This window comes from Copadichromis virginalis, linkage group LG17, assembly GCF_057382275.1.
Source record: "Copadichromis virginalis isolate Kocher_CV1m ecotype Utaka linkage group LG17, C_Virginalis_male_GT1.1, whole genome shotgun sequence".
NCBI lineage: Eukaryota > Metazoa > Chordata > Actinopteri > Cichliformes > Cichlidae > Copadichromis > Copadichromis virginalis.
Window position 1 is genome coordinate 38,489,270 of NC_140634.1, and position 16,706 is coordinate 38,505,975.

General features: G+C 40.7%; 2 protein-coding genes across 3 annotated transcripts; both read right to left on the reverse strand.

Annotated features, from left to right (window-relative positions):
• Positions 1-1,525: 1,525 nt before the first annotated feature.
• On the reverse strand, positions 1,526-5,170 carry ttc4 (tetratricopeptide repeat domain 4). The gene is made up of 10 exons (XM_085437210.1): positions 4,912-5,170; positions 4,281-4,398; positions 4,030-4,191; positions 3,855-3,932; positions 3,578-3,702; positions 3,387-3,473; positions 2,735-2,976; positions 2,314-2,395; positions 2,016-2,098; positions 1,526-1,729 (listed from the first exon to the last, which is right to left on the reverse strand). Exons 1-10 carry the CDS (start codon positions 5,017-5,019, stop codon positions 1,630-1,632), a joined length of 1,185 nt encoding a protein of 394 aa, XP_085293336.1. The 5' UTR covers positions 5,020-5,170; the 3' UTR covers positions 1,526-1,629.
• A 637-nt stretch (positions 5,171-5,807) lies between these two features.
• Positions 5,808-8,988, reverse strand: pars2 (prolyl-tRNA synthetase 2, mitochondrial). Of its 2 annotated transcripts, none has more exons than XM_085437436.1 (4): positions 8,828-8,988; positions 7,838-8,177; positions 6,912-7,157; positions 5,808-6,807 (listed from the first exon to the last, which is right to left on the reverse strand). In XM_085437436.1, exons 2-4 carry the CDS (start codon positions 8,159-8,161, stop codon positions 5,926-5,928), a joined length of 1,452 nt encoding a protein of 483 aa, XP_085293562.1. In that variant the 5' UTR covers positions 8,162-8,177; positions 8,828-8,988; the 3' UTR covers positions 5,808-5,925. The 2 variants fall into 2 exon arrangements, with proteins under 2 accessions (XP_085293562.1, XP_085293561.1); XM_085437435.1 differs by having other exon boundaries at positions 7,838-8,180.
• Positions 8,989-16,706: the final 7,718 nt, after the last annotated feature.

A 16,706-nucleotide genomic window follows, 5' to 3' on the forward strand; every position in this document is an offset into this window, starting at 1 on the left:
CGCGCCACCTTTTCCATCTGCTGCCCTCAGGGAGAAGGTACAGGTCTATACAGGCCAGAACATCCAGACTGGCCAACAGCCTGTATCCACAGGCTGTGAGGCTCCTGAACTCTCTGCCCCCCTCTCACGGACAATAACCATATCCAACTTCTTAATAGCAATGAACTGGTCTGCATTGGTGCATCATATCTTTATTCTCTTCCCCCTCCTGCCCCCCCCCCCTCTTTCTTAAATAGATAACTATCATATCTGATATCATATCTCACAGTACAATAATATTGAATGGGTTGCATTGTTGTATTTTGTCATGTTTCTCAGGTCTTTGTCTGAATTTCTACGAACATTATTGCTAAGGATTGTCTTATTGCATTGGAGTCACACTGGGTTAAATATGTACACTTGGGTTTTAAGGGGTATTTATTATTTTCTTCTTTTTTTGGGGTTGTATGGAAGCCCCAAACGCAATTTCATTGTTCTTGACAATGACAATAAATAAATAAATACTAAATACTAAATGAATGAATCTCTGTCAGTTTGAACATGATGTCCTACAAAACAGAAAGCATGGGCTTAATTTGACCTGGAAACTGTGTGCAGATAAAGAGCTTATCAAATCACACTATCAATGCAAACAGCTTCAGAGATCTCACACATGGCCGACTTATCCACTGTAACACAGCAGTGTCACAGGAGGCGTGGCTTCCAAGCTGGAAAAAATTGTTTAACACCAGTTTATTATTTTAGCCATTGTGAAAAACACTGTTAAGTGAATGCTTCACATAAGTAAAACATGTAAAGCTAAAAGAGCCTGCCTGAGGGTCTGAGGCGGCGCTGTGGCTGGTAGGGCTGCAACAATAGGGTTATACAGCTGGGAGCAAAATCTAAACTATAAACTATTATTACTAAACTATATTATTATTATTATCATTATTATTAATCTAAACCTTTTTCACAAATGTCAAAAAATGAAAACTTAAAGACACCGAGAAGTTGAATTCTTTGATCAAAATCTTACTGATTTTGGAAGGAGTGCTGCAAAAATGTTGGCCTGATGTAGAAGAAAGAAAACATTCAGACTCAAAAATGAAATCTGAAGGATTTGAAACCAAAATCAGGAAAAGCAAACTGCTGCAGTGAGAGTGCTGACAGGGAGCAGAGAGATCATATTATATATCATATAAGATGTGTCCTACTGTGCAAATGTCTAGTGGGGGGGGGGGGGGGGGGGGGGGGGGGGCATGGCTACGTGCAGGCGGGAAAGGGGCAGTAAAAGAGTTTTGGAGGGTCAGTTTTTTTCTGTGGTTGTACGAAAGAAGGCGACCATTAAAGTTGGAGTTACTATGCCAGTTGTGTGACTATTGGACTAACAGCAGTGATTGCTCAAAGGGGATCTTCTGATTGTTTTCTCTCTAATGCTATGAAGGGTCTTACCTTAGAATATATAGATGAGATGACTGTTGCGCAATAATTCACACACTTCAACACTCACCCGTTTTTCACAGAAAGAAATAAAGAGTGTAAACAGTTCATGTTACAAAACCTCATGTTTTATTTTCAGTGACGTTTGATGAGTCAGTTATTGAGAATGTCAGAGGTTTTCATGTGCGTGAGTTGAAGCTCTGCCTTTCCTTACAGTCCGTGTATTTTCCTTCCTGATAAAAACTGCTTGCAGTATGAAGAGCCTTTTACTAAAACGATGAAGCTGGGCGTGCCCGCCTTCACAAAATACCTGTTGGCAAAACAGAAGAGATTCAATCAGGAAACCAGCATGAAGGAAAGTTACAACAAGCAACGCTGGAAAACAATGGTACAAGTAAATTCTCTAACAGTTAATAACCCCTCAGGTATACATTTAAATCTGACATAAGGAAGGAAGTCATCTATAACAAGGAACTCACAGCAGCACCTAATAAAAGGAGCATTATAAAGAGAACTTGTCTTGAGGAGTGCTCTTAGTGACCATCGTGTAAATGAAACTGAAACCACTCATCAGCAGAATAAATTATTAAATCTACCTTTTGTGTTGCAGTATTTTCAAAAGTGACATCTCTGGGTCGACTCGGTAAAGTGTCTCCTTCTCCTCGTCCTCAAAGTAAAGCTGTGAAAGACAACATCAGTTATTTGTGGGAATAGTTTGATGACTGAAGCCAAACACATTTCCCCATTTTCAATCTGAAACAGCCAACCAGTCTTCACTCGGCTCCACCTGGAGCCACTAAAAGGCTTTATACAAGTTTGATCATTACTTTAATTGATCTCTGTTCTCATAAAATAACACCCCCACCTCCCCACCTGTAAGCCCAGCATACAGACCTGCAGATTTTGTGGGAGGTATTTTCTGTCCGCGTCCCAGGGTGGAAGTTCTTCAAACATGACTGCCAGGTGGTCTGTGAAGCTGAGAGATGCAAGAGTGACTATTCTCCACACTTTACTGCTTCAATTTGCTGTCCTACATAAAAGAGTCATTCTTTAAAAACCTTTTAAAAACATTTTGTGTCCCTTTTGCTCAACAGTGACTCCCAGTGGTCACAGTTGGCATTTACATTACACAAACTGGCTATTGTCGTTTATGCTGCTCTAATAAAAGTTACATCTCGTGTCTTACTTTAGTCAAACGATATCTGAAACAGGTCACAGATCAAAGAGTGGAGGAATGTATAATCAAAACGATCATCAGTGATATTTGTATATAAATTTAGCACAATCTTGGTCACTGAGGGCAGGAGTCGTTTACCAGCTGTTTTCACAGAAAGCCGAGATGAAGTCACTCTGCTGATGTTCGGGGTAGAGAAAGAGAACGGGCCACTGCAGAGAGCCCTGCTCATCTACGAAGACCTGAGCCCCGGTGACCTCCTGAGAGCTGAGGCCATCCAGGCTGAGCTCCGCTATCGCCGCAGGAGAGCGTTCGTCCTCATCTTCACTGTCGGAACCGCTCCGCTGAGCCCTCGCAGGCTGCACGAGTTTGATGCCTCGATCCTGTGTATAGACGCCAAAATCATAACTGATATAATTTCGTTCTCTGCGTTCATTTTTCACTTAGATAGTGAAGGCAGTTTAAGATGCATCTTCTAATATGTAGGGTCAGCCTCTTGACTTAAGCTCCTTGTAGAATCGGATGGTTTGTGGCGGTTGCCCTGGCCCAGGGTGAAGACGAGACCTGCGCTGGTAACGCATCATCCAGTGATGGGCCCATTAACTACGAGCCTGTGGCTGGGCTTGGACTTGATAGCTAGGCGCCTCCAGCAGGGCTGTGGCAGCATCTGGACTTCTGGTTTCTAACTATAAATCTGCAGCAGCAGCCGGGGCAGGTAGCTGCCAATTAGTGTCAAATACAAATATGTGTGTGACGTGTGAGCGACGTTAGATGCTCCATCTCTAATGCTTACCTTTATGGCATTCAGAAGAGCTTCTTTCTCACCATGCAACTTCTTTTCTTTAGCCTTGGCCTTCCTGGCATCTCTCTCTGCTGCTCTCTTCGATACCAAAAACAAATCAAGGTTTATTTCAGCGCTTTAAAGATTTCACCACTTCTAAAAATAATATATAAAAAAACAAGGATCATCTGAAGTGTAGTTACTTTGTGCTTATCTGCCGCTGCTCTCAGCTCCCGCAGCTTTTTGTCAGTAGGATGAACCTTGAGCCCGTCCTCACACCACTGGATGGCCTCTGAAAAGTGGCGCAGCTCTATACAACACTGAGCGCCTGCAGAAGCACAAACATGGGATTCATTTGCTTTCTAAGAGCTATAACCGACAGAAATCTGGAGCATCTAAACTGAAACCAGCACTAGATTTCCATGCCTAGTAACACAATGTCATCATATCATAGCAGTACATGTTAAAAACAGTACCCACCTCTGATCAAGGCTTTCAGGTGGTCTGGCTTGAGCTTCTTTGCAGCTGCAGCATCATTCAAAGCAGAGCGCATATTTCCTGAGTCACGGAAAAAAGAAAAACCCAGACATATCTTTTTTAAACAATGTCATCTTTTGTGAGAGCAAAAGGACATTTGGATGCTTTTTTTTTTTACCAAGGTAAAAGTGTGATGCTGCACGGTTGGTGAGGAGGACAGCATTGAGGTCCTGGTCTGCACATTTCTTCTTCAAACCCGCTGTGTAGGCCACCACCGCCTTTTGGTAGTTCTTCTCTTTGAAATAGGCATTGCCTTCATCTTTCAGGCTTTTTGCTTGTTCTGGAAAAGAACACGTTTCTCACATTTGTTCAGCTGTTTTCACGAATACATTCAAAGCCTTGGAGGAGAGAAAGCTGTGGTTCGCACACCTTCAGGAGGCCGGTCTTCGTCGTGGATAATGGACTGGAGGCAGGCTAGTTCTGGGTATTTCTGTGGGTCGATCTCTTCGGGGGCGTTTTTCATGAACATGGGTATTTTATTAAACTCCTGCGTGAGACAGCAGTACATTTTGGTATTACCTGATACAAGTAAAGCCATGGCCGGTAATGCCGATACCAATATGGACACTTTAATACTTTTAACCTCTGAGGGCAGCATACAGAGTCGGAGATTAACCATTATTAATTTGTAAGCTCTGAACACGTTTTAATAATCACTGTGATTTTTACCTTTCAGCTTCATGTATTTTGAAACTGATTTTTTTCTTTTCGGGGGGGGGCTGGAATCTAAATGTGTCTGTGGGCTATAAATAAAATAGATGTGACAGTCAGCACAGAAAGGTTCGGACACAATTCAGCAAAGTATCGATTCTATCGCGCTAGTATCGATCCGATACCAGCACTGGTACTGATGCTATTTTTCGATATCTTCACGAGATACTGAGCATGTTAGCATCTTGTTGCTAACCACCAACATAAGAACAAAGACGTGCTAACACATTTTATTCAGGTTCAAGTGGCTTTCTATCTAGTGCACATAGTCTCCGCAAGCCAACCTTACCTCCTCCCAGTCGTTTTCACTGAAGGCATTTTTATACCGCTGGGTCTTGAATTTGTCCATGAACGCGTCCATGCCATCGTCGCTGTCACTGTGTACTGTGGACGCCATTTTGGATCAAAATGTACTTTAAAGAGCTTGTTCTTGTTTTTAAATCTTATATTAATGCTGACAGCAGTCTGTCCAGCTAACCGTTCCTCAAGTTGCCTTGTTTACACATGTGTAACAGCGGTGCCACATGCGAAAGAATCCGTGTGGAAACTCACTTCCGGCAGAGCGTTCCACTCCTCGCGGTACGAAGCTCCGACGGCAGAAGTAAGGCTCTCAAAGCACTGCCACGTATTATTAAAATAGGTGGCAGTTTCTTTTCTAATTATCCCGTTAATTATTTCAGCCTTACTTGTGTGCACCATGGAAAGCAACCCTAACACAGTGGGGGCACTGTAGCCTAACTCTTGGCTTTTTGTCCACATTTTGAGGTCCTTGCTTTACAACATGCACTGGGATAACTATTTTTGTGCTAAAAAAAATAAACTTGCATTTATTTTAATTTTTCAAGGACTCACTCCCAATCTGGTGTGAGATCAGTGTTATATTACATTCATGTTGTGACAAATTCTCATGTACTTCATGCTGTATACTGGCCTACTTACAAAGGATATCTGCATTGTAGGATACCACTATAAATACTACTAAACAGTGGGAATATTTCTACCAACTTTGCTTTTCTTTGCTGTCTCACTTTTTTGCGACATTCATAATTTGGTTGTAACCAGCACTGATTTGTCCAGGTACAGATTAAGTTTTTATTAGGATTATTACACGACTTACTGTAAAAAACAAAGCTGTGGACTCCATTACATTGTAGTGTACAATGCAGGTCAGGTACATCACAGAGCTATTGTTTAAAAAACGTTTATTGAATGTGTAAATTACAGGCTTTGGAAAACATGGAATAATCTATGCCCACCACCTCACACAAACTGAAACATTTATTCTAACATTCATACTTGTTACTTATATAGTTTCCACTCTTCCCAGTAGATCTAACAGTCCATCTCTACTGAGGAAGACAGTCTCACCTGTCTGCTGACAGATCACCTCAAACCTGGGTGTTTCCTCCAGAGCTCCCTGTCCTACTACAATAACATATGGATAACCCAGTTTGCTGGCATCCTTCAGCCTCTTTCCGATTGTCATCTGTGTGCGGTCATCCAAAACAACTTCACCTCTCAGGTGAGGCAGAGTTTCTCCCAAAGCTTGGACCAGTTCCTCAGCTAGGAGTGTTGCCTCATCCACCTTACTGCCCTTCTTAGGGGGTAAAACGCAAACCTGATAAGGAGCGATAAGCCCCGGCCAGCGGATCCCCTCTTCTGTTGACATCACCTCGACTGCTGCAGCCAGAATTCGCGTAACCCCGAGGCCGTAGCAGCCCATGTCAGCGACAGCCGGCTTGTTCTGGGCATTGCTGAAGGTGGCTTTGAATATGTGAGAGTACTTCTTACCCAAGTAAAACGTGTGGCCTACTTCTATACCCTTTGACTCTACCAGTTTCCCAGTTTCACACTGTGGACAGTTGGACTGGTCTGATGACATGGTCTCCACATTGGCGGAGAAGGAGCAGCTCCCACAGACCAGAAGCCGATCCTCGCCGATGTCCGCCGGCAGCTGGAACTCATGGGACAGTTTACCGCCGATGTTTCCAGTGTCCGCCTGCACCTGAACGCAACGCAGACCCAACCTGGCGAAGAGCCGAGTATACGCTTGGCACACAGACTCGTACGTCTGATGAGCGGCTTCTTCGCTCACGTCAAAGGAGTACATGTCCTTCATGTAAAACTCCCTCCCTCGGAGAAGGCCAAACTTCGGCTTTGGCTCGTCTCTGAATTTGCGAGTGATCTGTTTTTTGGGGGGTTTTCAAAATAAATCATGTCAGAAAAAACAAACAAACTGCAGCTTGTTACAGGAAAAACAGTGGCAGTAAGAACAGGCTGAATGCTTACTTGGTAAAGAAGCAGTGGGAGCTGTCTGTAGGAGAGAGTCGCCTGGTGAGCGACGAGAGTCGTCACTGCCTCCTCGTGAGTGGGACCCAGGCAGTAGTCAGCGCCGTGCCGGTCTTTCAGGCGGAACAGCTCCTTTCCCATCAAATCCCAGCGCTCACTGGTTTTCCAGAGGTCGGCCGAGCACAAACTGGGCATGTCCAGCTTCTGCCCACCAATCCCCTGCATCTCCTGGTCGATCACTCTCACCTGTTGATCAAAGACAGCAGTGCAAATCAGGAGGTTGGACGATAAACATCAGCAGTCACGCAAAAATTTATAGGAAACTAGAAAAAAAGGCATTTCTGTACTCTTTTCCCTTTAGTCAAGAGCTACTGTTTAACTTTATCATTTTAGCCCAATAAACATCTAATCTAATATATTCGATTACATAATCACATAATCTATGTGATTAGATTAATTAGGTTTTATAATCGTATAATCCACAATAATCTAAAAGGGAAAAGAGACTGTCTGGACAACGTTCACAGCCTAAACATATTTAGAGCCTGTGGCAAATATACTACTGCTTTGATAGATGTCATGTAAGAGGATGTCTGTCATTCTGAAGCTGTCGTAGAGCAAAATATTGAGCGTGTTATTATGTTATATATATATATATATATATATATATATATATATATATATATATATATATATATATATATATATATATATATATATATATATATATATATATATATATAGAGACCTAAAGGAACATTTGCACACCTCAGGATAAATGAACAAAATAAAAATGTATACATGGTATAAAAAAAATCTAAACAAAGAAAATAGTATCAGTTCTGTTAGTTGGCAGGACAAAACCAACCATGAATATTACTTTATTATTATTATCACTCCTATAAGAAGATAAGGCCTCATCTCACCAGCTTCTCCATGGAGCGGACGGTGGCAGGAAGGTAGTAGTAGCACCCTGGGCTGGATGGATGAATAAGCCCAGCCTGCTGCATGAGCCTCTGGCTCTTGCAGCTCATCTCCCCTGGCAGCCGGCTGTCCAGCGCCACATCACGTAAGTTCGAAGGCTGGTAGAGACGAGACACCAGGAGTACGGGCTTGCTACCATAGGAGGGCGCAGAAGCAGGGACGGCTGCCTGCTCAGCACAGCCTGAGTCGAACCTCTTCGGAAGGATCAGGGTCCTGTGCAGGCGGCGAAAGGCTCTCTGCCAAACCTGAAGCATTACAGGCTCCATGGTGCATACAGATGTGCTGCTATTCAAACAGAAATGATAGCACAATCAGTTGAAGCTGGATAAGTTACCTCACCTCGCTATTTAGCACACAGACAGCTAAGTTTGGAGTTTTTGACTGCTAGTTAAACAAAACGAGCACTGAAGAAACATCCTCATCACAGAGTACTCGTTCTTCTTTACTGGCCACTGTAGGAAAAATCTGTGTGTTTACATGGAGATATTTTTAATACAGTTTTTTCAATTATATGATACTTTTCACAGAAAAGAAAGTATGTTCACGCAACACTGTAGTTTTTACTCTTTGATATTTTCTGTGGTAACACTTCAGCACATTTACACGCACTTATAATGCGCTTCCTCCATGCTATGCTGCTTATTAAACCTGAGTGAAGGGGGTGAACCATCAGCACAGATGCTTTTTAGGTAGCAGGTTGTTTCATATCCGAGAACAAGTTGTTTAACCTCAGTAATTATATACAGGTTGTAGGGTTTATCCAGCCGGAACAGCCACGGGTTATTACACAAATACAGAGGACTGATAGCTGTTTCACAGTGCTGATGTCCCTGACAGATACATGGATGCTAGCAGGTTAGCTTGGGAGCTAATGTGAAAATGACCTTCTTCAGTTTGCACGCGATATCACGTATGCAGCAAGAAAGACTCACCTTGAGACCGATAACGAGTGTCTGACTGTCCTGTGTAAATTATATAACTAAATGAAAGAAGAGCGACATTTTTTACTAAGTTCGTAAAAACACTGAAGGTCCTGCTGCACTACTACATGCTGCCTTTCTTCCTCAGCTACATGTCGACAGGCTAGTCTTCTGAAAATGCCCCCTACAGGCCCGGAGGGGCTCTGCAGCAGCAGGGGCAGTTTTAGCTCTGGCTGTACCGGGTTTATACTCTGACTCAGAGAGATTATGGATGAGATTTGTCTCAAAGCTGGCCTTTTAAAAACAATCGCCGTGAATGAAATCCAAACAACATAACAATGTTACTTGATTAAATGAGTAGAGGTGGGCGGGTCTATCCAAATATCAATAGTATCGAGACGAGTGATAATATCGATACTCTGTTTCTGTCATGTAGGTTCAGTATGTAGCACACTGACATGTGTTTAATATTTTTCAAGCATGGATATGTAGATAATAATTATTCAATAATTGCATAATACTTCTAAAAAGACGGGCTGTAAATATTTTTTCATGTGGACCTAATATGTCACATATTCTGTGGATATTTTCGATTTTTTTAATCTTTTAGTGTAAATATTATCCGTGCATAGAAAAAAAGGAACAGAAAATAGTAATTAATGTATGTCGACATATTTCTGCCTTATGGCTGTACTCACAAGGACTGAATCAATTTTATATAGTTAAAATTCACCAAATTTTTCCAAGTATAATTCTCACCTCCACGGGACAAGACTCAGCAGTCCATCTGTATCTAAAGGTCAAAGGTCACTCTTTCGAGGATGCCAATGTTCACATTTTGGACAGAGAGGACAGATGGTTTGAAAGAGGAATAAAAGAGGCCATCTTTGAACAGAGGCGGGGCTTACGACACCAACGGTCTGCCATCTATAATCCAGTTTTGAGTTCCCTTCCCAGACGCCTTAACGCCCACTCACATCCTGGGCCATCTAACCTCAGGAAATCACATGATAGGATGGAGCTAGGTTTCACAATGAGCTCACCCGAAACCTTGGCTGACTGTGACCCACACCCGTGTTCACACCTTGGCTCATGTGGTTAGGTAGATGATCATTAGGGGGTCCATGTCCCTCTTGGGGGGAGACACCCCCACAGGGTTTAAATGTGGGACTCTCCACCATTTGACCCTAGAAGCTTCTCGGATGAGAGGTGAAATGTCTTCAAGCAACTTAAAGAAGACGCTTTTCTTTCCAAGCTCCTTAGACCTTCTGTCAGTTTAAAACCATCCTAACTACCTATGAGGCTCTGGGGACAAAATGTTTGTGATCGTCACAGTATCTTATCACTTTCATCTTCTTATGAATTTCAATAAAGGGAACACAGACACAAGAATAAATCTGACGTAGCAGACAAACGGAGAATACTTTGAAGAGTATTAAAATAAAACTGAACAATATAGTTTCACGGTTCAAAGTTCTTTATTGTCACTCATAATGAAGAAACATGACAGAGAATTACTCAGGTCTGAGTTCTCATAGGTTAGAATGTTAGAAATAAGTAATGACCTAATTCAAATAATAGTAACAATTATAATAACTATAATAATAATAATGGCTTAATCAATAAGTCCATTAAAAGTGCATAACGCTAATTGTGAGTATTGAGAGCTATTCTTCAGCCTGCTGGACCAGATACTGCACAGCCTCCGGCCCGAGGGGAGGGCCGTGTATAAGGTGGGTGGAGTCTGTCATGATGCAGGTTGTTCTTTCCTTACATCTGCTGGTGTAAACGTCTGAGAGGTGAGGCTGTCATCTATCCTTAGAACTGCACCAACCCTCTACATGTTATTCTTCACTACAGTCGTGAACTTCCTCTGAGGTCCTCTCCAGACTCCCTTCCACCTGCCTTCAGTCTCACTGCAGATCACAATGCTGTGCGGAAACATCACAGTCCACAGCCTGCCTGATTTCATCTGATTTCATCTGTCCATCACCACAGAAAACAAGAAAGACTCAGATCTTCTCCCTGATGTAATCCCGCCCCCACCTTAAACCCAACTACTGCACACCTCACCACTGTCTCACAGTCCTCATACGTGTCCTGCAGCACCCTCGCAGACACAGTTCCTCTCTTGGCACCTTATCATTTGCTTTCTCAAGCTCCACAAACTTACAGTGCAGCTCCTTCTGACCTCTCAAAGCAAACATCCCGTCTGTAAGTGCTCTTTCTCAGCATGAAGCTGCTCTGCTGCTCACTGAACATCACATCTCTCCTTAGCTTCTAGTTTCAGCAACTCACGATGACTCATCAGCTTTACCTTTCTGTAGTTACTAAAACTCTGCACGTCACCCTTGTTCTTGAAAATCAGTCTTATGATTATAACTGCTCACCTTTGTCCAGCTTTTACACATACAACACATGTTTAATTTTTATCCTCATAACTGAAATTCTGTATGAAGCACACATTAATGAGGGTAAAATAACAGAGCCATTATTAATGCAAAGAAAATTAACTAATCCGTATACAACATCATCAAAATATACAATTCTGTGACTATTTGTGATTAAAAACTAATAAATAATAAACTAATATATAAATAATAATAATACCTTTGTTCCTTTTTGCTAATGCATTTTGTCATGAACAGAGAAAGGAAGATGGCGCCTGTGTGTTTGGCATGCCGTCTGTCGCTCTCTTCTATTTGTTTTATTTTACTGTTTTTAGTCAATTTTGTGCAACATGTCAGCCCTGCATTGTTTTATGATCGCCAGACATTATTGGAAATAGGCTTATCTACCCAAGCTTAGTTTTTGAGTCTTTATTAAAAACCTATTTTTATTCTCTGGCTTTTAACTCTGTGGGTAACTGATTTTTTTTTATTGCTATGTCTGGTTTTATGTGCATATTAGTATTGTACAGCACTTGTACAGGTGTGTTTTTAAAGTGCTATATAAATAAATAAATGATGATGATGATAATAGTTGTATTTAACTTGTTGTTTTTACTTTTTTGTTCTTTGTTTGTTTCGTATGTTCCCTTTGGCAGCTGTCTACAGGAAGGACAATTCACTATTTTTTATGTAAAAATGTATTTATTTCTGTTATTATCAGATTTCTGGCAGAAATAAGTCAGACTGAGTCAGAAGGTTTGGTAGATGTTCTCTGTTCGTTCATAAAACCTGGAAAAACAGAAGAAACTCCAAGAACAAATGAACCGATATGAGCTGGCTTTGGCTGCAGGGTTCCTCCACATACCTCACTGTTAGATTTGTATTGTTGATTGTCATTTATGCTTAGAAATATTTACTTATATATGCTTAGAGTTTTGTAATTAGTTGTAGATTGGTAGAGGTTTTGATCCTTGATAGTCTGCAAACTTTGTGTGTATTAGACAGCACTTTGGGAGCATGAGAGGTCATACCGTGTCTTATTATTTTATGGTAGGATTAACGTAGTTGCGTCTGTTCTAGTCTAAGTGCTCTTTGTTTAGATGAACTGCAGGACTTCCTCACCGTGTTATCTAGGATGAACCATCTAGGGTGAGGGGGAGGCTACCCTCTTCCTGACCAAGGATGTTTGACCCTTTGATCAGCAGTCCCCACACACACACACACACACACACACACACACAGGCAAGGTACTCTTTGTGTATGTAGACGTCATATGTTAATGAACTTATGCATATTCATGTAACCTCAATAAAAGGACAGTGATACAGGAGAACGGACGAGAGCTACTGGGGTCAAGCCAAGGAACGGTACCTGTCCGGTTCTCTCCCGTGCACGAGTACCATGAAGAAGTTTGCCTACTTGTGTCTTGCTTGCAGTGTAATTATATTGTCTTAACGTTCCAGCGAATAGGTTTATGCTACAAACCTATCACTCACGTAGAGACAAACAGGAAGAAGTACATATGAGAGATTTTATTCATGTGCAAATGCCATTTTTAAGAAGAATGCTACAAGACATTTAAAGCAAAAATAAGTTTGAAAGAAAATATGTCAACTTAAAGCAAGTGTGTTCTCACCTCGCTGTAGACAAAAGCTAAAGTATATTTGATTTATTCCCACTGAGCCCAAATCACAGGTTTGTGGTGATTTTACATAAAATCTAAAATCCATTTTGAGCTTTTTCTGTGTCCAAATCAAATTTTTCTATTTGAGAAAGACAAGACACGTTGGGTCATGAGAGCATCCAGGTGTTTATTGCAGACCTCACCCTAAACTAAAAGTCATCCATTCCTTTTTTTAAAAACTAAAATCAACAGAAACAGCTGAAACAGTCAATAGTCCTACATACACTCTGCTGCTAAATTCTGCATTACATTCAGACATTTTTACCTCAAATCAGAAAATGTTGTGTAAGTTCTGAGTTTAGACTTTACTGAGCTGAAAACAGGAAATCTTTCCTGTAAAATGAAAAGGCCGAGGCACCAGAGTGGAAACGAGTGAAGGTTCAATGGCCGGAAATAACATTTTTAATGAGCCATTTCATATTGACATTACTTCTCTTCCTCACTGAGTCATGCTATATATTTACACACCTGTTACATAAAATTTTACCAATAAAAACATATTACAAACAAAAAAACAATGAGAAAACACACTTTTCCAGTCTAGTTTTAAAGCTTCAGTACAGGACAGCCAAGAGGAGCCTGTATGAGAGAGAAGACTGTAACGGTGCTTCTCCACAGAAGCACGGTGACTTTCATCTTTTCTTCTTCTCTTCCTCCAAATCAGCAGGTTTTTGGTTGTAGAAGTAAAACTGCAGTTTTTTTATATGACGTTGATAATTTGTATGACATGTAGACATATAATAAACCACGTGGGCCTTTTCATATCAGTGATAACTGAAGGCAGCACTCGCTGAAGCGCTCCAGTCTGCTCCAGAAAAGCGCAAATGTACACTTTGTTTAAAAAAATTGTGTAAAAAAACCACGAGAACATGAATCTGAAGTTAAAAGTTAATGTTTAATTTGTTTCTAAAAAAAAGGAAATGTAAAAAATGAAAGTTGTGAGACTCAGTCCTCTGGGCACAGGTTCAAACATGGACAGATGATGGTTCAGCTCAGAGAGGAGGGAGGTTTTCCAGGATCCTTCTGTGATAATTTAACAGAAAACTGGAAAACATTATGAGTGCAGAAATACAACAAGTATTTGTTTGTGTTTGCCCTTATTTTTAACCTTTATGTGTTTTTATCTATATTTCTTTTCAGGAACAAGCATTGAAAACAAAGTTTTTAAACTAACAGCTCTCTCAGCCTCCCGGGGTGTATGTTAATGCACTTGTGCTGGTCTTATAAAAAAGTTCAGCAGTTTTAAACCTTTGTAGTCAGACACAGGCGACCGATGGTTGGCTAACATTGCAAATACACTAGAATTCACCCTCCGGGCGCTTTACCTTCAGCAGGACGCTGCTGAGGTCAGCTTTTTGTCTGACAGGTTCATATAGACCAAAGATGCAGTCTCCCTGAGCCAATTAGGTTTATGTCTGTTTCATCCGCTTATCTTGTGGCTCCCTTTGTAAAATGTAGTTCCCAGAGAAAAGGGCGACTGAATGTCTCCGTGAGATATGAACAATCCCATTAAAACAGATGTAATCTGAAAACATCACATTTTCCTTTCGGGCATTAAAGTAAACATAGAAGTCATGTTTTTATTGTCACAAAGATTCTGCGCAACGTTTCTGAGAACAAGTAAAAAAACACAAATGTCCAAAAACGTCAGACGAAATGCTGCGTTAGAAACAATTTAATGATCAATTAGTAAAGTAAAAGTTCAAAAAAGTTAAAATAGTATAAAATAAAATGTTGCACAGCAGAAAAGTTTCAGATGATCATGTGTTACTGGGGATGTAACTTCTGATTGGTTGGATGGAGAGAAAGGCACGGACGTTCAAAGCTGTCCTTCACATGTGTGCAGTGATACCAAGGTAATGTTAGTTGCACACCTACAACTACGGCTGTGAGTTAAATGTAGAGGCAGATATATTAGCCTTCAAAATACATTGCATATAGCAATAGTTGTTATTTCATTCTATTAATTAAAAATGTAGATTTTAAAATTTTATGACATATATATGTTTTAATATCTCCAATGATGACAGAGATTTGATCTCAATCGTCACAGTTTCACTTATATCAGCAGCTGATGTTGGATGTTACAGGCACGAGTATCTCTCGAGGCTCAACAGGAAATGACTTCTCCAAAACTGCTGCCACAAACTCAGAAATGTGTAAAATATTATCATATATTGTGATATAAAACAGCCCAGTCTTAAAGTTTAGCTAGGCTGTGTCCACGAAGTTTTGAGCACGTAGAGTTGGTTTTTCTTTTAAGCCTTTATTCAACCAGAAAAATGTGACTCTATCCCTTTTATAAGACAGACAGTAGTGCAGTTATCGATGATAACATATTCTAGGTAAAACGGAGAAGATAAATAAATAGCCTCATAAATAAGAAAGCAAAGCAAGCTGCCTGACCCCGAACGTGCAACATACACTGGTGACCAGTGTTGGTCAAGTTACTTGAAAAAAGTAATCAGTAACTAATTACTGATTACTTCCCCCAAAAAGTAATCCCGTTACTTTACTGATTACTTATTTTCAAAAGTAATTAATTACTTAGTTACTTTTTAAAAACACGATTTACAACCTGAAGAGGTGATAAAGCGATAGATCTTTCAGCCCAATTCTACTTTTTCTGCATAATCCATCATACAAAATGTAATCAAATGGAAAAGTCTCTTTTTAAAACTTGTTTTATTAGTTTTTAATCTTTTAACTTTATGCATCAAGCAAACATTTAATTATATGCAACATTCTCTGACTGGAAGAAATTTGTTTAATATTTAAACCTATTTTCTGCACATTCCAGCACATAAAATATATATATATTTTGTGTTTACATTCAGTCTTTCAAATAGATGCAAGTAAAACACAGCAGAAAATAAATAAAGTCAAAGACTCAGCGGTCCTGTTGCTCTATTTTCACCTGTAAAGCAGGAGTGGGGTAGGCGGAGGTTTACCCTGGTGCAGGTGTGCCGCGGTCAGTGGAAGAATCCGTGAGTTTCTCTGTGAGTTTCCCATCACGTCGTAGCTACTCGGTGCTTGTTGGAAGTTTAGGGGTTTTTTTCGCGGTGAAAAGAAGTTTTCTTCCCACGCACAGCGTTTTTGTTTTTGTCACTTCTTATGGAATCAAACTCAAAGTAAGGTCAGTACTTCCACGCTTTAAACGCTGCACGCTCATACTCTCTCTGCACTCGACATATGATCCATTGTTGATCTGCACACAGCTGTTGTCATGAACGTCGCACTTGCTTACGTCACTGTCATGAGACATTCTCGCAAAAAAATCACTGTTTTAGTAACGCAGTAACGCAGCGTTCCTACGGGAAAGTAACGGTAATCTAATTACCGTTTTTGCAATAGTAATCCCTTACTTTACTCGTTACTTGAAAAAAGTAATCGGATTACGCGTTACTGCCCATCTCTGCTGGTGACCTTTAAGATTTGCAGTTAATCTCAGCGCTGCGTGACAGACAGAATCCAGCTTGTGTAATCAGTGTGACGATGCGTGCACGCAAATGACGTTGCCATTTGTTTCTTAATAATATCCCGATTTACATGTCAGGGACAGTAAACCTCCAGTTTCAGAATTTTTGTACAACCATAATTACAAAATGTGTAAAATGTGAAAATCAACAGAATGCAGCGATGTGCAAATCTAAAACATATCAAGACGCATCAATTTGTTGGTGCCATACAAATAAAACGGGAATGAATTGAATCCTGCTGCTGTTGCAGTATCTGAAGAATGCATCGACTTGCTGAAATATTCAAGGCCTCCCCTGAAGGATGGCAGCACATGTTGCTCTAAAACCTGTACATAGCT

Bases quoted from the DNA above. Each gene is read 5' to 3' on its own strand.
- pars2 (XM_085437436.1), bottom strand. From the start codon at position 8,161: ATGGAGCCTGTAATGCTTCAGGTTTGGCAGAGAGCCTTTCGCCGCCTG. The intron at 7,158-7,837 runs GTGAGATGAGGC...TTTGATCAACAG, and splicing joins TCCGCTCCATGGAGAAGCTG to GTGAGAGTGATCGACCAGGA. The intron at 6,808-6,911 runs GTAAGCATTCAG...CCCAAAAAACAG, and splicing joins TCCCACTGCTTCTTTACCAA to ATCACTCGCAAATTCAGAGA.
- ttc4 (XM_085437210.1), bottom strand. From the start codon at position 5,019: ATGGCGTCCACAGTACACAGTGACAGCGACGATGGCATGGACGCGTTC. The intron at 4,399-4,911 runs GTAAGGTTGGCT...TGTCTCACGCAG, and splicing joins GTGAAAACGACTGGGAGGAG to GAGTTTAATAAAATACCCAT. The intron at 3,474-3,577 runs GTAACTACACTT...TTGGTATCGAAG, and splicing joins CAGCGGCAGATAAGCACAAA to AGAGCAGCAGAGAGAGATGC.